The 19,705-nt window shown below is 39.0% G+C and overlaps 1 protein-coding gene across 9 annotated transcripts in view; it reads right to left on the reverse strand.

Annotated features, from left to right (window-relative positions):
- Nucleotides 1–19,705, reverse strand: part of pbx3b (pre-B-cell leukemia homeobox 3b) — an 86,357-nt gene that overhangs the window by 14,740 nt on the left and 51,912 nt on the right. For 6 of the 9 annotated variants that reach the window (XM_081349897.1, XM_081349898.1, XM_081349893.1 and 3 more), the window contains exons 3-4: nt 2,963–3,204; nt 14–204 (exon numbers count right to left, since the gene is read on the reverse strand). In XM_081349897.1, coding sequence (XP_081206023.1) covers nt 14–204; nt 2,963–3,204 — 433 coding nt within the window. Of the gene's footprint in view, nt 1–13; nt 205–2,956; nt 3,205–19,705 lie in introns of all 9 variants that reach the window. The other 3 variants (XM_081349892.1, XM_081349896.1, XM_081349890.1) reach the window with 1 other exon arrangement.

A 19,705-nucleotide genomic window follows, 5' to 3' on the forward strand; every position in this document is an offset into this window, starting at 1 on the left:
TATGGATACTAACCTGGCATCGAGGAAGCGGGACCTCAAGATCATGACGGCCTCACAGGTGCTCTGTTTAAGCTGCATTTGGATGGAGCTGAATTTGCGATGGATGATGCTGACCATGCGCTCGATCTCTTTGGGTGAGATGGGTCGTGTGCGAGACTGCTCCCTCAACAGGTTCATGACGTGGGTGGTGAACTCATTACATGCCTGTGGAGAAAGACATTTTTGATCTGAGGACACAGAGGGAGTAGGTGTAAAATGCATTACGCAAAACTAAATTACTCTGAAGTCTTTAGGACACCCTACTGAGACTAAATGTAATAAATAATTTCTGAATATACAATTCTGTCATTATTTTCTCACCTAACATCCCAAAAAACATCCTAGAGATTGACACTCTTTTTAAAATCATTATATACTCTCAGCACAGTGACAGAAATGCTCTTTGACGTTATTCGGCAGAAGAAGCACATCAGTTCAACTGCATTCGTTTGAAGCTCTCTGGAGCAGCAATCAGCAATTTTTGAAGCAAGTTCAAAGCTGACGCTCTTGAAAGCACGGAAAAAACACCATCCATACTGTTTGTAGTGCTGCTGAGGACTTTAACGGCTTAATAGGTGAAGTCATCTATGAATGCAAATGCCGATTTGCAATTTGGCACTTGCCCAGCGCCGTAGAAATTAAACAGCTTTTCGTTAAAGCAGTGGTTCATACATGATTAATTAGAATAACTAATTTAGGTAGTGCACACTTTAGCTCATTACTCGGAGTAAAATTTGTTAAGTATTTACATTTAGATTATTAAAATGGGGAACACCCCTAACAAAGATGCATTTACTCTGGGTGAAAGGGTTGAGCAACCTTATTCACATGCTCCCTTTTTAAACGCTTGCAAGTTAATCAGACTAATTGAGCCCATTGGCCGGCTAAGCCATCAACTAAACAACTTCCATTTCATATTAAGAGGATTGTTATTTACAAATAAAAGTGTTCTCTCAACCATTCTTAATTGTTTTCTGTTAAACGTACGACAGTAGCAGGGTCATTGACAAAAAAAGAGTAACCACGGTAAAGAAAAGGAAAAACCTAACACAAGTTCTTAGAAATATACTATTCATGTTGGTTTTACTGTATATGGTTTGAAACAAAAGCTTGAATTTAATTAATGAAAATGTTATGGGCTGTAACTATCAAGTAAAACGCAATAAGATACATGAATATTCTTACATAAATACATGGGTGTACAATAGGGTTGTCACAATACCAAAATTACAGTAGTCGGTACCAATACCATTACAGTTTTACGGTTCTCGGTACCAATTTCGGTACCACAGCAAAATCTGTTGGAACTATTGAACTATTTTATTTAACTATTTGAAAAAAAATATTAAAATAAATTCAATGAGTAAATAATACATATAACCATTTGAAGGCCACATGCTGTTAGGGTTATATTTCAGTCAATTTATTCAAGTTAAACCAAACTTTGATTTTGACGGGTTGCCGTGAAGATCTTTAAGTTTCTGTGGGTGTATGATATGATGATAGTTTTTTCTCACAGTAAACGGTAAAATGCTCATAAAGTGAATCAGACCCAGAGCGGCTCTGGAGATGAAGTTAGTTCATGCATTCATGTCCTCATATAGTGAGGTGGAAGAGGCTGATAACACAGCCAACGTCACGCGTGCTTCAGTGTGTGTCTGTGTGTGCGGTAATTGAAACCATGCGTCTGCGACATTCAACCAGAGATGCGCAGAACATCCAGGATTCGTATTTAAATAGTCTTTTTGTGGTCAGTTAGTCTGGAGCCCTGCGCTTAGATAAACACGAAAACGACTGAAAGCAGCAACGCCTGTCAGCGGGTACCGAATATATAGGTATTTACTTCACTGTAAAGCTGCTTTGAAACAATCTGTATTGTAAAAAGCGCTATATAAATGAAGGTGACATGACTTGACTACCGGTACTACAGAAATGCTGGTATGTCATGTTTTTAAAATTTCAGTACCAACTTGGTACCGGTACTTTTGACAACCCTATGTGATTCATAATATAAAAGAAAGGATAGATTTGGGCAAAATGAGCATCATGTCATTGACCCAGGGACAATAGACTATTTATACAGCTATTACTTAAATTTTTCAAGACATCTCTTCAAAACATCCAGCATGTTAACTATATCGTATCTCAAAAAAAAAAAAAGATTGAAAGGGCGATCGTTCAACTTGCCCTTGATTATGAGGAAAATAACTAAAGCGCTGAATCAAAAATTAATGTCAGCTCCATTAAAGAATCAATACATGACCTCAATGAAGCAGCAAGTCCTGCATAGCGACACTCTCAAATGCACTATGCAATCAGAGGCTGCTCTCCACAATGTAACTAAAAGCGTCTGCTCAATATTTATAAGAGGATGTCTAGACTACCGTTGTTCAGGGGTCAGGTAAGTTGAAGATGTCCTAATGCCTGAATACCACCATAAATCACATCTGCTCTCAGTTGTAATCATGATAGACAGGACTGTAAAATTCAAAATGCTTGCTCAGGTTTAGACCTCTGACATCTTCAGTTCAGATAAAGGCCTCTAGGTCTCCCTTTAAACCTGTCATTAAGCTTCAGGTGAAAACATCTATTCAGACAGAACAGCAAGCTGGGATTATTCACACTCATAGGATCAATGCAAATGTGTGAATGCAGATAAAAAGTTCTTTTGTATTATTCTTGGCTCTGCACCATACAATCAGATTGGGCTTCGTAAAACCTAAGATAGGTGTTTTCAGAAGGTTGGAAAAGGTTTTAGGCTTTAGTTATATGTACATGAACTGTTATATGAAAATGGATTATTTCTCTCTCTTTTTTTTTTTTTGGAGCAACTTATAGAGAAGTCATACAGGATCTTCAGAAAGAAAATATACATTGCAATCTGATAATGCCTTATTGGACTATAGGGTGTACTGACATTCACCTGTTCATATTTCTCCAGCTCGGTGTGGTAGATCTGTCTGATCTGGGAGAGTTTGGCCCTGTAGTCAGAGTGCTCAATGGAGTTGTCAGTGGGACTGCCGGCCGCTGCTGCCGCCGCTGCCGCCGCCGCCGATCCTCCGCCCTTCTCCGGTCCTGACACACCCTCTGCCAGAAGCATGTTGTCAAGACGCATCAGCTGTGGATCGGGTGGGTCCTCTTCCTGAGCCCCGCGGATACTTAGACCTGATAAACAAAAACAAGGGATTGGTCAGTGACATGACGAGGTAGAAGTGAGACCACAATGGCTTTAAATCAATTTATCATAAAGAGGTATGACTTTCTTTCTTCTGTGGAATACAAAATACTAGATTTGAAAATGTTTTTGCTCATCGATTTAAAGTCAGTTGGGCCCAAAACACCATTGGACCCTATTGACATACTGTAGGCCATAGAGGTTTGGAACAGCAAATGATGAGTTTTTGCATTTTTGTCTGAACTATCCCCTTAATCACAAGATCACTATAACCATTTTTTTGTAAAGGAATGCAATGGATACTACACTGTCACATGACGCAACGCGTTCTTGGTGCTCTTGAAAAAGCAAAGATAATGTAAAGACATATACTGCCTCGCTTGTGCCTGTCTGCTGCCCTCATGAGCTGTGAATGATGAAAGAGTGAATTAATTATTGACGAATGATTGAATTTCATATAGGCGTTAATCACTGACGCACTATCACACGGGTTGTGAGCTCTGCAATCAAGCCTCTGTCTGGCAGCAAATACCACTATCTGTCACAACAGGCGAAAATAACTCCAGACTGTATTAGAGAAAAAATACGTCGTCCATTCCGACCCATCGCTATGCTTGAGTTAAAGTGAGACGGATCAGGGTGCTGGGGGTGTATTGAGAGAGTGCTGAAAAGGCCCGTAGGTACGAATTTGTTTTTCCTCTGTTTTGCAGTGCTGCCTTCTCGAATTTTCACAGCACACTGCACACACGGTGTGTGTACTCACAGCCATACATGACAGGGACACTCACCGACTGACACACACTCAACAGCGTGATGGCACCTCTCCACGCTGAGGCGATGCTAAACAGAAAGGCATGCATGTACTTGTGTCTCAGCGCGCTCGCCTACTGGTCCGAAATCACGGGTACGGCGTAATAATGAGCAGAAAGTGTTCTCATAAGTGCCGTTATATTTTGTTGTTAACAAACTGTTTTATTATACAACCCCGGTTCTGCTCTCCACAGAGGCAAGGCTGCTTGAAATGTATGTAAATTTGCATAGCAATCGATATGAGGGTGAAAGATAGCTCATTGTGTTTGCCTGATATTCATAATGAACCTCAGAGCAGTAAAGAGCCATTAAGATTGATTACAAACTTCCTCATCATGCTTGCCTCTCTCTGTGTGTTTGCATAATGAATTCCATTCATATGGGAGAATAATGAAGCAGAAAAAGTTCTTTTTGTGAAAGATTGTAATCAAACGATTTGATCTTAACATGTATTTGTAATGGTGCCTTTAAGAAGAAGAATATGAAGAAGAATATGAAGAAGGCTGTGGGCCTTCAGTCTTTGTTATTAGGAAAACATCCCAAATTCTACTTTCATAGTAGTAGTGATGTTAACCAGAAGGAACAACGCTCTTTGTATCTAGAGCTGACAGGATCACGGTTCTCTGACATTTTATTTTACTTTTTTAATAAGGAACTATGGGAATGCAAAATGTCCATCGATACACGCTTCAGAGTAAAAGATATTTCAGTGGATCCTAATTAGCTTTCATTAAACACATAAGAATGTGCACCTGTACTGGCATGACATGCATTCTGCAGTTTAAAAAGCCAGACTTTAAAAAAAAAACAATACAACAAAATAAGCCATTAAACCTGAATAAAAATGAGTTGAAATTACCATACTATTAGTCAGGGGGTGAAAAATCACCATAAATGTAGGACTAAGACGAGAATGTGTATGCTGTGGTTGGTCTGGGTATTTTGGATGGTTTAACTAGTGGGTGATTTGGGGGTTCTGAGAGTTTCTGAGAGCTTCATTACAGGCTTCATTAAGATACTGTGAGATGCTGAATCCTAAATGAGGAGATTACGGAGTTTATTATTGCACTGTGGAAGCCTGGCAACCAGCTAAGCCTCTCTCTCTCTCTCTCTCTCTCTCTCTCTCTCTCTCTCTCTCTCTCTCTCTCTCTCTCTCTCTCTCTCTCTCACACACACACACACACACACACACACACACACACACACACACACACACACACACACACACACACACACACACACCCAACCAGGTATTCTTGATGGCCAAACCGTTTAAAGCTATTCAGATATTTATTTCACATTTGGGTAGTTTACAAATAAAAGAACAGTATAGTGAAGGGGAAAAAAACTACCCAGTTTATTTACTGTATGTCGTTCAAATATATACACACTAATGTAATTGACTAAAGGTCCATACATTGGCAACGCTACAGTCGCTTCCAATTCTTGTGCACATTACAACATAAACATATATTTACACATTTGTTTTATGGTTTTGTAAACAGACTTCAAGACTCGCTCCCATAAAGCACAACCACACACAAAAAAAGCTACAATCCATCAACCGCGAGCAAACCAACAGTACAAACAAACCCCTACCGAACACGGACACTCTAGCTAACCCACTTTTGTAAATAAACAAAGACAAGATGCTGTCAATTTGAAGAGACCATTTACTCAGCTAACACAAGAAATCTAAAGAGCGGCACCTTCAGCCCAGACTGCCGATGGAGGAGCTGCCTGGCCCGTGCTGTATTGATCAGGTGTTAGTGCATGTATGTGCTGTTGATATTAGGCCATGGGGTGTAATGGTGTGAGAGGCAGAGGATGAATGAGGTCATTTGTGTGAGACGCTCAGCTGGCCGTGCTGGACAATGCAGTGTCAGCGTGTAGAGCCAAGGCCACACCAGGGACAATATGACCCTGCTCCACTGACTCCAAGAGCAGACACACAACTACATACACTATATACACACACAGAACCAATCAGAATCACTATATCACATCTACATGGCAGAGACATCATTCCTCTTTTTCTTTTTTTTTCACATTTTTTTGTGTTTTTGTACACAATACATATATTGTACACAGTATATAAACATATAAACGTCTTTATTGATTGATTTTATTCATGTTTTTATTTTAGGTTTTTTTTAGTACATCAATTTGATCCTATATTAATATTTTGAATTATTTCTTTCTTATTTTTATATTTACATTTTTTGAGATTTTATTTAATTTTAGTTCAAGTTTTAGTAATTTTGTACGTTTGTCATTTGTATTAGTTTTTTTTAAATACATCTATACAGTTTTTATTGATTTTTAAGTTTTAGTTTAGATATTTAGTAATATCTGGTAAGTTTTTGCTGGTAAGTTTTTGATCAAATTTGAATTAGTTTGTTTTTTTATATACATTTTTTTTCTGATTTCATTTTGATTTTAGTTAAAGTTTTAGTATTTTTACCGTGTGTTTTCTGCCCATGATTTTTATTATTTTTTATTTCAATTTTTTGTTATTTTAGTACATCAAGAAAATGAGAAATGCTGCTTTGGCAACTAGCTGAAATAAAAATAAGTTTTATTTTCAGTTACTATAATACAAGCCTGATTTGATGTGTACGTTTTCATCTGGATTAGCTTGTCGGATGTTAGAACGACATTCAGCAGATGTTGTCTGCGGTCTAAGATGTTTATCAGACGTTTGTACACAAATATGGCTTCTTTTTTTTTTTTTTAAAGAAGCATGATTCTTTCCAGATGATGCGATGATTTGCGGTCTCACTATAGTATATGAAAGCATGGGTATGTTTGGGTTTGCGTTTGATTTGTGTTACGTTAGAGGAGGTAAAGGCTTAGTTTTTGAGAGTGGTTTATTTTCACGATTCTGTCAGGTATATTAAATATACCACAAACTGACACATTTCCACACCAGCCTCAGTTGTCACTACCATTCCGCTCAGTCGCTCCTGAAGGACCAGAACAGGAAACGCAGCTGAGGGAATTTACAGAGCTTTTCACTTAAACAGACATAAATCAGCACTTTCATTCAAACCAAATAATCTGAGGCCATAAAGAGCTGCTTGTCTCGCACTGTATATTACCGCCAAGTTCCTGCGAGCAATAACACGGCCGTTCGCAGGCAAAGCAAAACAGAGAGGGACGTGAGGATGTGACATGTAATGCAGTTAGAAGGTCCTGTCGCCCACACTGGCCCTGACACTTTTATCATACGTGTCCATTTCTATTTGGGAAATGGCGGGGATAAAAATGATTACTCGGCTGTGCGGAGAGCGCGCCGGGCCCCTCCAGGCTGTAGACCGGGTGCATTGGTGCCACGACAGCCCAGGAGAGCCATCCATAATGGGCACATTTGTAGACAAGGACCCCCTCCTCGTCTCCCCCTCCTTTCTTCCACCTCCACCTGCTGCAAGAGCTTCAAGCAAACAGCGTTGTGGTTTATGGGACCACTTTCTTTTAACAACAGAAATAAGAGTCAAGTCATTTCCTGTTGTATCATTACTCCGTTCACTCCCACATGTCTTTTTGGGTGCTCCAGTTCTCTCTTTCAGCTAACGTACATTTTCCCATCTTGTATAAGGGTAATATTTTGACCAAACCTATTCAAGTTTATTCATATTTAATTTCATTTTCAAATGTATCCAATTTATTAATTATTAAAAAATATATATAAACAATATAAACAATGACTTTATGACAAGCATGTTTTTAATTTGAACATTAACATTTTTTGTTCATCATAATGGAAAAAAGGAAACCAGTTATTTGGAAAATGATTGCAAGATCCTTATGAAAAAGTCTAAAAAAGTCTAAAAGTTTTCCAAACCAACATGAATAAAAAGAGTGCATTCAAAGAACGTGTTTTAAACTGTAATTTTATACGAACGGTTCCTTTTCTTTACACACTCATAAGCAACTTCACCATATCTTCCTTCCTTTCCATTTGGATAATCCCTCTGTTCTCTTCTCCCTCTGCTCACTTCTCTTAATCTTTATTCTTATCCATTTTATTGTACCGACACTATTCATATAACTTCCGGCTCACAGAGGATCCAGACAAATAAGAAACAACCAAATCTCCTCAGTTGCAACAACACTTTTATCACTTCAAACTAAACCCCAATATGTCTGAAATGAATTAGTGCTATCACATCCACACAGCGGGTTATTTCATCCCGAGGCCTGTGGTTTCCTTTAAGCTAAGCAGCTAATAACACTTTTAGGATGAGCAATGTAAACATCGCGCCATGATACTGGTAAAATAGGCTTTGTGACGATTAGATCTCTCATTGGCAGTAAAGCTGCAAATAAGCAGAGGAGAATTTCCACTGCTTCAGTCACAGATATCCGCACTGGATTTACCTAATACCTCACTCTCTCAGCATAAGCTTGACGGCATGTGTAAACACCATGCACCTTTATCCAAACCTTTTACCTTCGAACTGACGCAACAATCCGTGGTAGTAGTACGAAACATTCGTTTTCTGCCTTTTTTCCGTCTGATGCAAGTTCCTTAGGACTTAAACCTTGAGCCAAGGCGACAGAAAAAGCAGCTGGGTCTGATGCAACGTTGCGGGTATCATGGTAAATGGACAATAGGGGGTTGGGAGCTCGTTTGAAGAATGGAGGCCAAGCTTCACCTTCACAAGTTCCCTAAAAATACACAGTACGGCGCAGAACCAGCCTCAATTAAACGCGTGCTTTAGGCCTGTCACTCGATTTCATCAGCTCAAAATGAACAACACGATGAAGGGGGAACTGTTGCTAGCATGTTACGAATCTTTAAAAAAAAAACTTGATACACTTAGGCCTGCATGTCCAACACGGACAATGCAGTGTGAAACTGGCCTTTTACTTTTAGTAAACTCACCAGACAGACACATTGTTTCTGTGATAGACAAGGATTAGACAACTGTGTGCCGTCACAACAATTATGGTGAATTTACACCTGCTCTCCTGTCTCTCTTCCTCAATCTGTCCCTTAGGCACTGGGCATGCCCTTACGACTGACCTCTGACCTCTACCTTGTTTACTCCCATCACTTAAGAGTGGCCATGAGAGCCATAAAGACTCATCCCCGCTGAGTTAATGTGCAGTGTTGGAGCGTGCCAAGCTCTTAACACACACACAAGCACCACTGAGTCGTTTTTTTCCCCTTTGGTACGGTCAAGTGACTTGGGGAGGATGTGTGTTTGTTTACACTTACACAAACCTCAGACTAGTGATTCCCAACCAGGGATTTCAACTTTGTTTTGCTAAAACAATATTCATATAAAGTAATATAATATAATATATATATAGAATAATAAATAGTACTATTCAACATATATTTTATTATATTTTTTTGTACATAATGGTACATTTTGTCAATATATATAATTATAAAATTCTATTCCGATTCGTTTTCTAGTTTCTCAAACTGAAGATACTGTTTTCTGCAGTCTGTTACTTTCACTGTCACTATCAATTGTTGTAAATGAATGAAAATAATAATTATATCCAATATACACTACCATTTAAAAGTTTGGGGTCAGTAAGATGTGTTAATATTTCTGAAAGCCATCTATTATGCTCACCAAGGCTGCATTTATTTGATAAAAAATACAGTAAAATCACTAATATTGAGAAGAAAAAAAAACTCTTCAGCGTCATATGATCCTTCTGAAATCTGAAATAATTCTAGTATACTGATTTGATATTAAAGAATCTCTTCCTTTAAAACAGTAGTGCTGCTTAATTTTTTTTTTTTTTTGTGGAAACCATGCCATTTTTAAAAATCAGATTCTTTGAAAAGATTACACTTAAATAGAAATATATTGTAACATTATAAATGCCCTTACTGTCACTTTTGATAAATGTCATGCATCCTTGCTGAATAAAAGTAAAAAAGCTGGCCCCAAACTTCTGAACAGTAGTGTAACGTATGTTTAAAAGAACATATTTCGGGTTTATATTGATGAAAAAGTACTTGAAGCTTTGGCAGTACAGAAGGTTAAGTAACACTACAGACAACTAAATTCTTTGGTTTCAGTTTATCCATTTAACGGGAGGCTTGAAATCCGACCGTGATGTGTTGACAGCAGAAATACTTCCCTGTGTTTGTTCATATCAGGAAGAGCATCTGGTTTTGTGAAGCAACATGAGGAGACAGGAAAAAAAAAATAGTTATGATTCAGTTATCCCTGCATGCGAGCGGTCCAACAGTGATTTCTTCTCGAGCGCTCTCTTTCACGCTTCCACGGTCTGTGGGTTCAGTTCAATACACCTCCGACTGACCCCATAACCCCACATCCCTTCTCTTTCTGTTCAATGAGTTGCTCTGCAGCAAACCGCTGCCTATCGACACCATGGCACGTCTAATTGCATCGACCGGCGCAGGTCTCCCAAAGCTAACTAATCGAAAGGGAATTTATTTCCTGTCAATATCTAGAAAGGTCATCTCTCTCAGAACAGCTCAGTGCTCAGTCGTTCATGACCATGAAAAGTGCGTATGTGAGGGCAGTTTTGCCGACTAAATGTCCCCAGAAGGAAAATGGCTTAATAAACACAGTAAATAACGTGTTAAATAAAACGTAAAAGGTTTGTGTGATGTTTAAGGAATAGAAAACATCATTAGCTCAGTATAAAAACAAACTGGAAAGTGTGTACTGTATGTATCCTCAAGCTGGTGAAGGCAGGTTAGATGAAGATAGTGCTAAACTGAGTGCAGAACCAAAGCAAGATTACAAGAGCCTTTGGAATCGAATCAGCTTTGCAAATACGATGCGCATTGGACATGGACATACACGCTAACACACATATTCTTCAAACAACACAATCTACCTCTCTGTCACATCTGTTGAAGAAACTTTAAGATCAAAGTGGATAAAAATACTTTGTTCTGCCAAGTAAAACCACCACAAAATCAGCCACATTAATGCATCTTCAAGTGTCTTTCTCTGCGTGTCCATATATGAGTCTTGGCCTACATCCACATGGCAAAGAAAACACTAAGGGAAAGCGCCTCCGGGCTCTCTCTTGCTCTCACATGTAGGGTAATTAACATGCCATTAACACATTAATACACATTAGCTATTCCCAATGTTAATGACAGACTAATTACCATACCTGAGACTGCACTGGGGAGGCCAGCGCACTGCGCCCTCCCACCAAATCGACTCAGCCAGCTCAAATCAGAGCCCCAGTCACACACTAGAGGCTCTCTATTTCCCCACAGTCAGAGGCTGTTGTGCCACGAGACCACGCTCACTGCCTGCCCAGACTGTCGACTTTGACAGAGTTAACATGCTGGACATTTTCTAAATGTAATGTTACAACAGAGATAGTGACAGAGATAGAATGAATTTTTATGTAGAAAGACTATTGGGATAAAGTCTGCAATGCTTATAGAACGCAACAGTTGGGTTATGCACATACAAATCCTATTGATTTTCTCTATAGAGACACGAATCAGTGCAATTTCAAGGTGAAGTCGGCATAAAGTGAAATTTCACTCAATGCGTTTTCTAAATGCATGTTATTGATATTAAATTGAATGATTAATCTGTGCATGTGTTTTATTTGTATTTTCAAAAACAAAAAATTGGTAACACTTTAGTTTAGGGTCCAATTCTCACTATTAACTAGTTACATATTATCATGCATAATACTAGGATATTTGGGGTTTATTAGTATTTATAAAGCACATATCAATGCATTATTCTGCATGACCATATTCTACATTCCTTAATCCTACCCAATACCTAAACTTAACAACTACCCTACTAACTATTAATATGCAGTAATTAGGAGTTTATTGAGGCAAAAGTCATAGTTAATAGTGAGAATTGGACTTTAATCTGAAGTGTGACCAAAAAACCTTGTATTTTTAAATATTGGATCTTCCAGTGAACTGACAGACTTCTCTCTGGTGACATATGCAGGACTTTTCCAATCATTTATCCCGCCTAAACTCTGCCCTTGCAATAGAATCAAGTCCCCACCCTACTTATTTTTCTTTCCGATAATCCATTACACTCAGATGTACGTCACAATATGAAGGAAAAAAAAGTTCTGGTTTCATTGCACCTTTAAAATCTTTTAAAAATCCAGGAAAATTCTACATTACCCACAATTCTGAAGTGAGAACCACTTCCATAAAGCATTCTGGATAGACCAATCACATTTGGTGGTGTCATTTAGCTAACTAGCTTAGTACTGCGTTAAATGAACATCTTAGTGTTTGGTTGCTGAGATAGGTGGAATCTTAAAATGCACTACAAGGTTGGTAAATGATCAGTGTTTACAGATTGGGAGACATCATGGCAGTGAGTGCAGGAGGAAAGAGAAATGATGGAGCAGTACAACTTCGACTGGGAGGAAGATGATGTTGATGATACACGGTATCTCTGCCCTCCGCACGGAATGATAAGCTAATCAGGACTGTTGACAGCGATGCGTGACAATACACACAAACCTCAAAGCTGGGATGGGGCATTCAAGTTTAAACATCTACATTTTAAAAGAGAAAGAAAGAGGGAGGCGGGGGAGAGAGAGAGAGAGAGAGAGAGAGAGAGAGACGTGACCAAAAGTGGCAGCAGTCAAGAGTAGAGGATTTCCTGTCAGTTCAGGTAGCCTGGATGTCCCTAGATGATGATGTGTTTCCTCTCCCCAGGAAAGAGGTTTGTGACAGGGTGAGGGAGAGGAGGAGGGGAGAGAAGACAGGGGTGGGAAAAGATAACCCAAACAAACATCTTGTAGACATTTTGCCAAGCACACCAAAATTAATCACTGTCCCATTGAGGAGCTGACATTTGTCTGTAGTGACACGCAGCGTGAGAGTCCAGAGGGAGAGGACGGAGAAAGCGCGACAGAGACGGAGAGAAAGAGTGAGAGTGTCTAAACAAGAGGGCCTCTGTCACTGCCTCTTTGTGTGTTTGTGTGTGTGTGTCTGTGTGCCCTCCTGGACATGGAGTCGGCCTGGGGCCAAGAACCACAGTGGTCAGCGAGCAGGCCTGCTTGTGTGTCTGTGTGGAGGCTAGCCAAACCAGAGAGCGAGGCCACAGTGACACAGATCAACACTCTCTCTCTCTCTCACACACAGTGACCTGACGGGACCTATTCAGCATGGGCTCCTGTGCTGGATCTCACGGGGTCACTGGCTCTGGCCAGGCTGAGCTTTATTCAATCATTTGTTTAGCCAGTATGCATAATTAGTCACTGGTCAAGATGCTGTAGCCAGCATTTTTTGGTACACATAGTGATGGGCGCAGAACTTGTTGGCAACGCAATTAAAAAGCCAGCCTTTATTTATTAATATTAAAAAGAAAAAGATAAGAATTTCTACTGAGTAGTGAAGTGCAAATCACAAGCAAATCATTACTTTTAACAGGTTCATTCGATTCACAAAGTGCTCTATATACCATGTAACCTAATGGGAACCTATATAACCTAATCAAAAACAGTGATAAATTGATCTTTACTGATTAAAGATGTTCAGTTCACAGAATAGCAGTTTGAAACCAGTTCTTGTTAATGATTCAGTCGAACAGATTCGCGAAACACACCTAATGGTAATATATGTAATGTAGTGATAAGATATGAATCTCTACTAATTAGGTATTCTGCTGTTTTGAACCTGCTCTCTTTAATGATTCAGTCTAACCGATTCATAAAGCACTAACCCATGTAACCTAAAGGAAATCTATATAACGTAGCCTAATCGAAAGCATTGTAAGAGATTTGAATCTTTACTGATTAGTAATGGCCAATTTACAAATTAATTGTTGTTTTGAACTGGTTATGTGTAACTAAACCAAACTGTTACATAAATCTAACTAAAAAAACTAATGGAAAACAAAGTTTTAAATAGAAGTATCGATAAGATATGAACTGATTAGTGATGTCCAATTTGGAAATTAAATTGTTGTTTTGAACCTTTTCTTTGTTTTGGCCTTAATGATTTGCAAAGTGTTCTATAATCTAAACGAATTAAAATGACATATATCAATATATAACATAATCAAAAACAAAATTATGAATAGAAGCACTAGTAAAATCAGATTAATGTTGTCCAAATTGAAAATAAATCATTATTTTGAACCACTTCTTTAATGACTGAAATATGCACACCCACACAAAAAAAAAAAAAAACGATTCACAAAGTGCTCTATATTCGAATCTAATAGAAAACATAGTGAAAAATAAAAGCAATGCTAAGATAAGAATATCTACTGATTAGGGATGTCCAATTTGCAACGTTTTCGCAAAGCGTTCTAATCTAACTAAGTGGAAATCTATAACCTAACTGAAAACTTAAGTGAAAAATAAAAGTATTGATAAGATATGAATCTCTACTGATTTGTTGATCCAATTTGAAAATCAATCTTAGTTTTGAGTGGATTCTTTTGAATAATTAGGCTGAAATGATTCACATAAAGCTCTATTATCTTTCTAACTTAATGCAAACCTTAATGATAAACAGCAGTACTGTAATGTATTTGGCAAAAAAAAAAAAAAAAAAGTATTTGAGTCTGTCTAAAATCGTTAAAATGACTCGAACTTCCTAACTCCACTATGGATTATGCCGGTGGTTTCTTCATTCATTCAAATACAAAATATCTTCATATTTCCAGTATTCCATGAAATATGTATATGTGCTTTGAGCATTGTTACACTTCAATATTGTACATTTCCAATTCGACTCTCTCAATTTCTAGCCTGCTTTGGGTTGTCATATTTCATGTTAATATCTGCTTAGGTTATTTGTTCTTGTCTTATTAAGCTCCTGGCCTTCATTTGTGGCCAAGGTAGTGTGCCTCTTAATGTACACCCCCAGCAAATAATGCAAATGTGTCATTGAAAGGCACTTATGAAATACCCACAGGCAACTAATCTATGCAAGCCGCCTCGTCCTTCTCCGCCACTGCCTAATTAGGCAACGGAGAAGTATGTAAAACCAGGTCACACACACACACACACACACACACACACACACACACACACACACACACACACACACAAAAAACAGGACACACAAATGGCAGGTTCTGGTGTATTAGTGTCATTTTACACACACGCATGAGCACGACTGCATGCAAGGCAAGAATAAAAAGCTTTGGGCAGACGTGAATATTGCTGTAATATACAGGCGCACTAATCCCAGAATCCTCTCTGCCTGGTTTCTTCATTTCTCTCGCTGTGATATGTGAGTGCGCTGGAGTGTTCCTGCATGTCAGATGCCCACATGTGTGTGTCTTTTTTTTTTTTTTTTTTTTTTTTTATGTGCGTGTATGTGCAAGGGTGTGTTGATAAACAACAAAAGCAGTGTTAGAAACATACAGCTGGGCCGTGATCCAGTGCCAAAGAAATGACTTTTTGCAATGGTGTCCTCTGTGCCAGACTTGACAGTCCATCATTTAAATTTGGCTGCAGTGAATCCACAGCAAAGACTCTGCCGCCTGGAGCGGAGAGAGAGAGAGAGAGAGAGAGAGAGAGAGAGAGAGAGAGAGAGAGAGAGACAGAGAGAGAGAGAGAGAGAGAGAGAGACAGAAAAGGAGAGAAAGAGCTCCCTCTGAAGGGTCTCTTCTTGCTTTCCGAGAAAGAACTACACTCCAAATTACAGATTAGCATTGCCTTGTTTTCTGCATCCTGAGGCAGGAAACCTGCGGAGCTCCAATCACAGAGGATGCGCATTCACCACAGAACTCGCACGCAATTATTTCAGCAATAACACTTTTCAAAATCCATTACGTAGCGCACAAGCACACAAATCAGGTGTGAAGGAACACGTATGATGGTCTAAAGTTCCCTGAAATTCCTGTAAAATCCCTTGCTGATGCCTACAGCGGTTCATTCACCTGCACCGGCCTATTAATGAGCATGAACAGTTTGGGAAACAATAAAAAAAGAGAGTAAACCTTTATTTACCAGCCCTTAAAGGGACAGTTCACCCAAAATGTCATCATTTACTTTATAGCAATATAGCAAAATATTTATTAATGGACGTTTTATATCGCTGTTAAAGTTGTTAGGTGAGATAAGCCTTGAAAAAAAGAAGCAAATGTACTTGCGCTGACTGACACAAACCCGAAAAGCACAAACAGAAAGCCGACTCTCAGACAGTATGCAATCCAGAATTCAATCTCTTTCGTGTGTTTTGTGCTTGAACGGTCATATACGCACAGTGTTATGTCAAAATAAAAAAAAAGTCGGTTATGTCTTAACTCTTAAAGGTATAGCGGAGGATCTTTCCGAATTTTAGATAAGACCCGCCCTCTCCATTTTTTGAACAAGTCTGATTGATTCACCAGAATGATTGACAATTAGGAGGACCAATAGTATAGGTGATCCACCCGGAAGTAAAAAATCCTCCGCTATACCTTTAAGTGAATGTAAACAGTTTAGCGAAAAGTGGATGTGTGTTAATATCCTGGATCTGTGCGTCTGTGCTGGTGACTGAATAGCTATTGTGGCTTTAATAAAGATTAATATATATACTTGAATTCTACTAATAAATAGACTTTACCTGTAAAAAACAAAGAATGTCTTATTTCTTACATTGTATGTTCTGTTGTTTGTTACTTTTAATAAGAAAATATAAGCTAAAATAACCAATATAACTATACCATGATATATACTGTTATTGTGAAGAAAGATTATTCATCTTATTAGATAAGATTTTCATTTCACCCACCCCTAATTTAGCATAATGTCCTCTTTTCCATACAATGAAAGTCAATGGGAACCCCAACTCTTTGGACAACAGTGCAGTCTGCTAAATGTGTTACACAGTACCAAGAATGAGATGAAGGTGGTTCTTTATATAAACACTAATAATATACAAAGACAAAAACTTTTTAACATCGAATAATACAGATAAACAGTATTTTTACCAAATAAATTACTCTAGTTACTGCACTGTTTTCTTCCTTAATTTAGCACAAATTAATAAAAAAATAAACGTATTTGTTTACATCTCTCTTAATAAGGGTTTAGGTCTGAACTGTGGCTTCTGGCTTTTAGCTTTTAGCTAGTATGTTAAAATTTGAATCACAAATATTCACAACATCACACCTTTCCATTTCAAACTGCACTCAAACACAGCTTTCAGCTTATCGTTAAACGCTGAAGAGAAAGAGAGGTGGAGAAGGAGATAAAGAGAGAGAGAGAGAGAGAGAGAGAGAAAGGTCTTGCTTAGCTAATTACAGTAATTAACAGTTACAGATTTAATTGGAGGGGAAGACATTAGTGGGGATAACGTTTTGTCGGTTGTGGTCGGGGTGGACCAGTGTCTTGCCAACGTGCCTTTGTCTCGGGGCGAGGAACAGTGCTCGTTGACACGACATGCGTCAGGTTGAGATGCCGGGGCTCGTCAAGCACGCGCAACCGCCGGCGCTAACGAGCTAGAGGGTTAATGAGAGCACGCAAGCTCTCCACAACAACAGCACCATTAGCCTAGCTTGCCAGCAAACAATGCGTCCTTTCTTCTCAGGACTCGATGCTTTCAGCCACCTCAGATCAGTGGTTTCAGGCTGAACATGAAGCTTTAAGAGCATTTTGAGGGCTGAAGCTGTTATTATTATCCTTATTTTTTTTTTTCATTTTTATGAAACATGAGGGGAAACATACACTTCATCTCCATTTTCTAGCCGACTGCAGTGGCGACTGACCTTTTCAGATTGGATTGCCTTATGTTTTTGTTCCACATGTATATCATTTCCACAAAAGATCAGCCAGCCAGTGCAGTTTCAGGTCAAACACAAGACATTACATGCGCAAAAAGCCCACCCCGCTCGCTCGCTCGCTCGCTTTTTCCCTGCCCCCCGTCCTCTTTCGCTCTCTCAGCTTAAAGAAGCTGGCACTTATACCGTAAAGTGCTCGCTCGATTCACAGGATCGTCTTTCAAAATGTGTTTGTGAAATCCCACACCCCTTTGAAATGCAAGGGGATTTATTGGAACATGGTCCATTGAGAGATTCCGAGACATTCTCCCTCCTTTTTTCCAGCCCTCTAAAGCCCTTTATCTCCTTGCCTCCGCTCACCCGCTCTCGCTCCCTCTCTCTGCGATTGTTGTTCGCCAGTCTGTGTTGGGCAATTACAGCACAGACTGAAAAATGAGGATCCTCTGCTGCTGTGTCCGTCTTTTTAATAAGCTTTGGTAAAGATGACGTGTTTGAATGAGTTCGATATCCTCGCAGTGGGGCAGTGGAAAGGCTGATTTTAAAATATGAGTAAACAGTGTTTAGGATTTGGGAGAGGAGGGTGAGGAGGGGTTGTCGCCGTCTCGCTTGCTCTCGTTGTTCCCTTTCGTTTCTTGTGCGCTCAGTGTGTTTGTGCATATAAACTCGAGGGCTTAGCGCGAGGGAGACTTTCGCAGATAACTTCTGGCTGCTTTTTTTTTTCAGAGCTTTGCAGCAGTTCACAGATTTGACTATAAATGTGTATTGCATGGGTTTTTATTAATAAGATAGAAATTCTCTGGTAATGGATTTTGGCTTCATGGAGATACACAACGAAGCCTGAAAGTTTGCGTGAAATATGGTGTAAATTTATGGTTAATTTTATATGCTATAAACAAAAGTAAAGCACCCATGCAAAACTTACCCTGGTAACTGTAATTTCCAACAAAAATACCATAAAATTAGCACAGTTATTTTTAGTATTATAAAACCATAAGACATTGATGTAGAATCAAATTTGAACTGTGTAAAAATCTGTGTAACTGTGTAAAAGGTTTTTTTTTTTTTTTTTTGACAGAAATGATCAGTATGTAGACCACAACATTTTTACATTAGTGATTTAAAGTAATAATTTGGCAAGAAATCATTATGGCTACAATCACAATTTTTTGAAAGGGTAAGAAAACTAAGGTATTGAATGGAAGTCCGTTTCTGCCACTCAAAATGCATTTCTCATAACTGAGAGCTTATATCTCGTAATGTGATTTAATTTACTATTTTAAACTTTTCTCACCATAAAACTTTACATTTTAAACTTTATTTCACACCTTTTCATGCCTGTGGTGCATTTTGGGTGCATATGCCACAGGTTCACAGTGTGAGAACAGTCGTCAGTCACGAGTTTTCTACATATCCCCTGGCTTGCAAGTAATTTCTCTCATTTTTTACATGAGAACGTAACTCAGAGCAGGAATAACGTAAATGTCCGAACAACCCTGAGTCTGAGCAGATCTGTGTAAAAGCGCCATATCTGAGGCCAGTAAAACCAGTCCATAAATACAAGCGCCGCTGAGTGAGAGGAGCGCGGGCTCCATACGAGGGGGAAACGGAGGTGGGCTGCTTCTCTTCAACCTCTGTTCGTGCAGATGACAGCCACATTATGGGCCCCTCAATCCACCCAGGCTAGCTTTCACCCAAAAGCCATATCTGTCAACATTAAATACACCCGCATTACCCATGTAAACAAAAGCATCCGCCGTTGCAAGTGCATCTGCGGCCACAAGGGCAAAACAACACAAGAGCTAGCAAGTATCACGCTACGGGCAGCGGCTAACACAGCTAGCTGTTTAGTCAGGTTGTGAACTCTCTTTAGCCCTCATTACTCATTCAGTCAAGAGAGAAAGAGTCCAATCTTTTTGTCTTAATTCATGGTTCCTGTTTGCTGTGTAAATGGAGAAGTGATGACACTTTGAGCCATCAAAATGGAAAGCCCATTAGATAAGCA

This window comes from Scardinius erythrophthalmus (genome assembly GCF_964197995.2).
Source record: "Scardinius erythrophthalmus genome assembly, chromosome: 20".
In the NCBI taxonomy this organism is placed as follows: Eukaryota; Metazoa; Chordata; class Actinopteri; order Cypriniformes; family Leuciscidae; genus Scardinius; species Scardinius erythrophthalmus.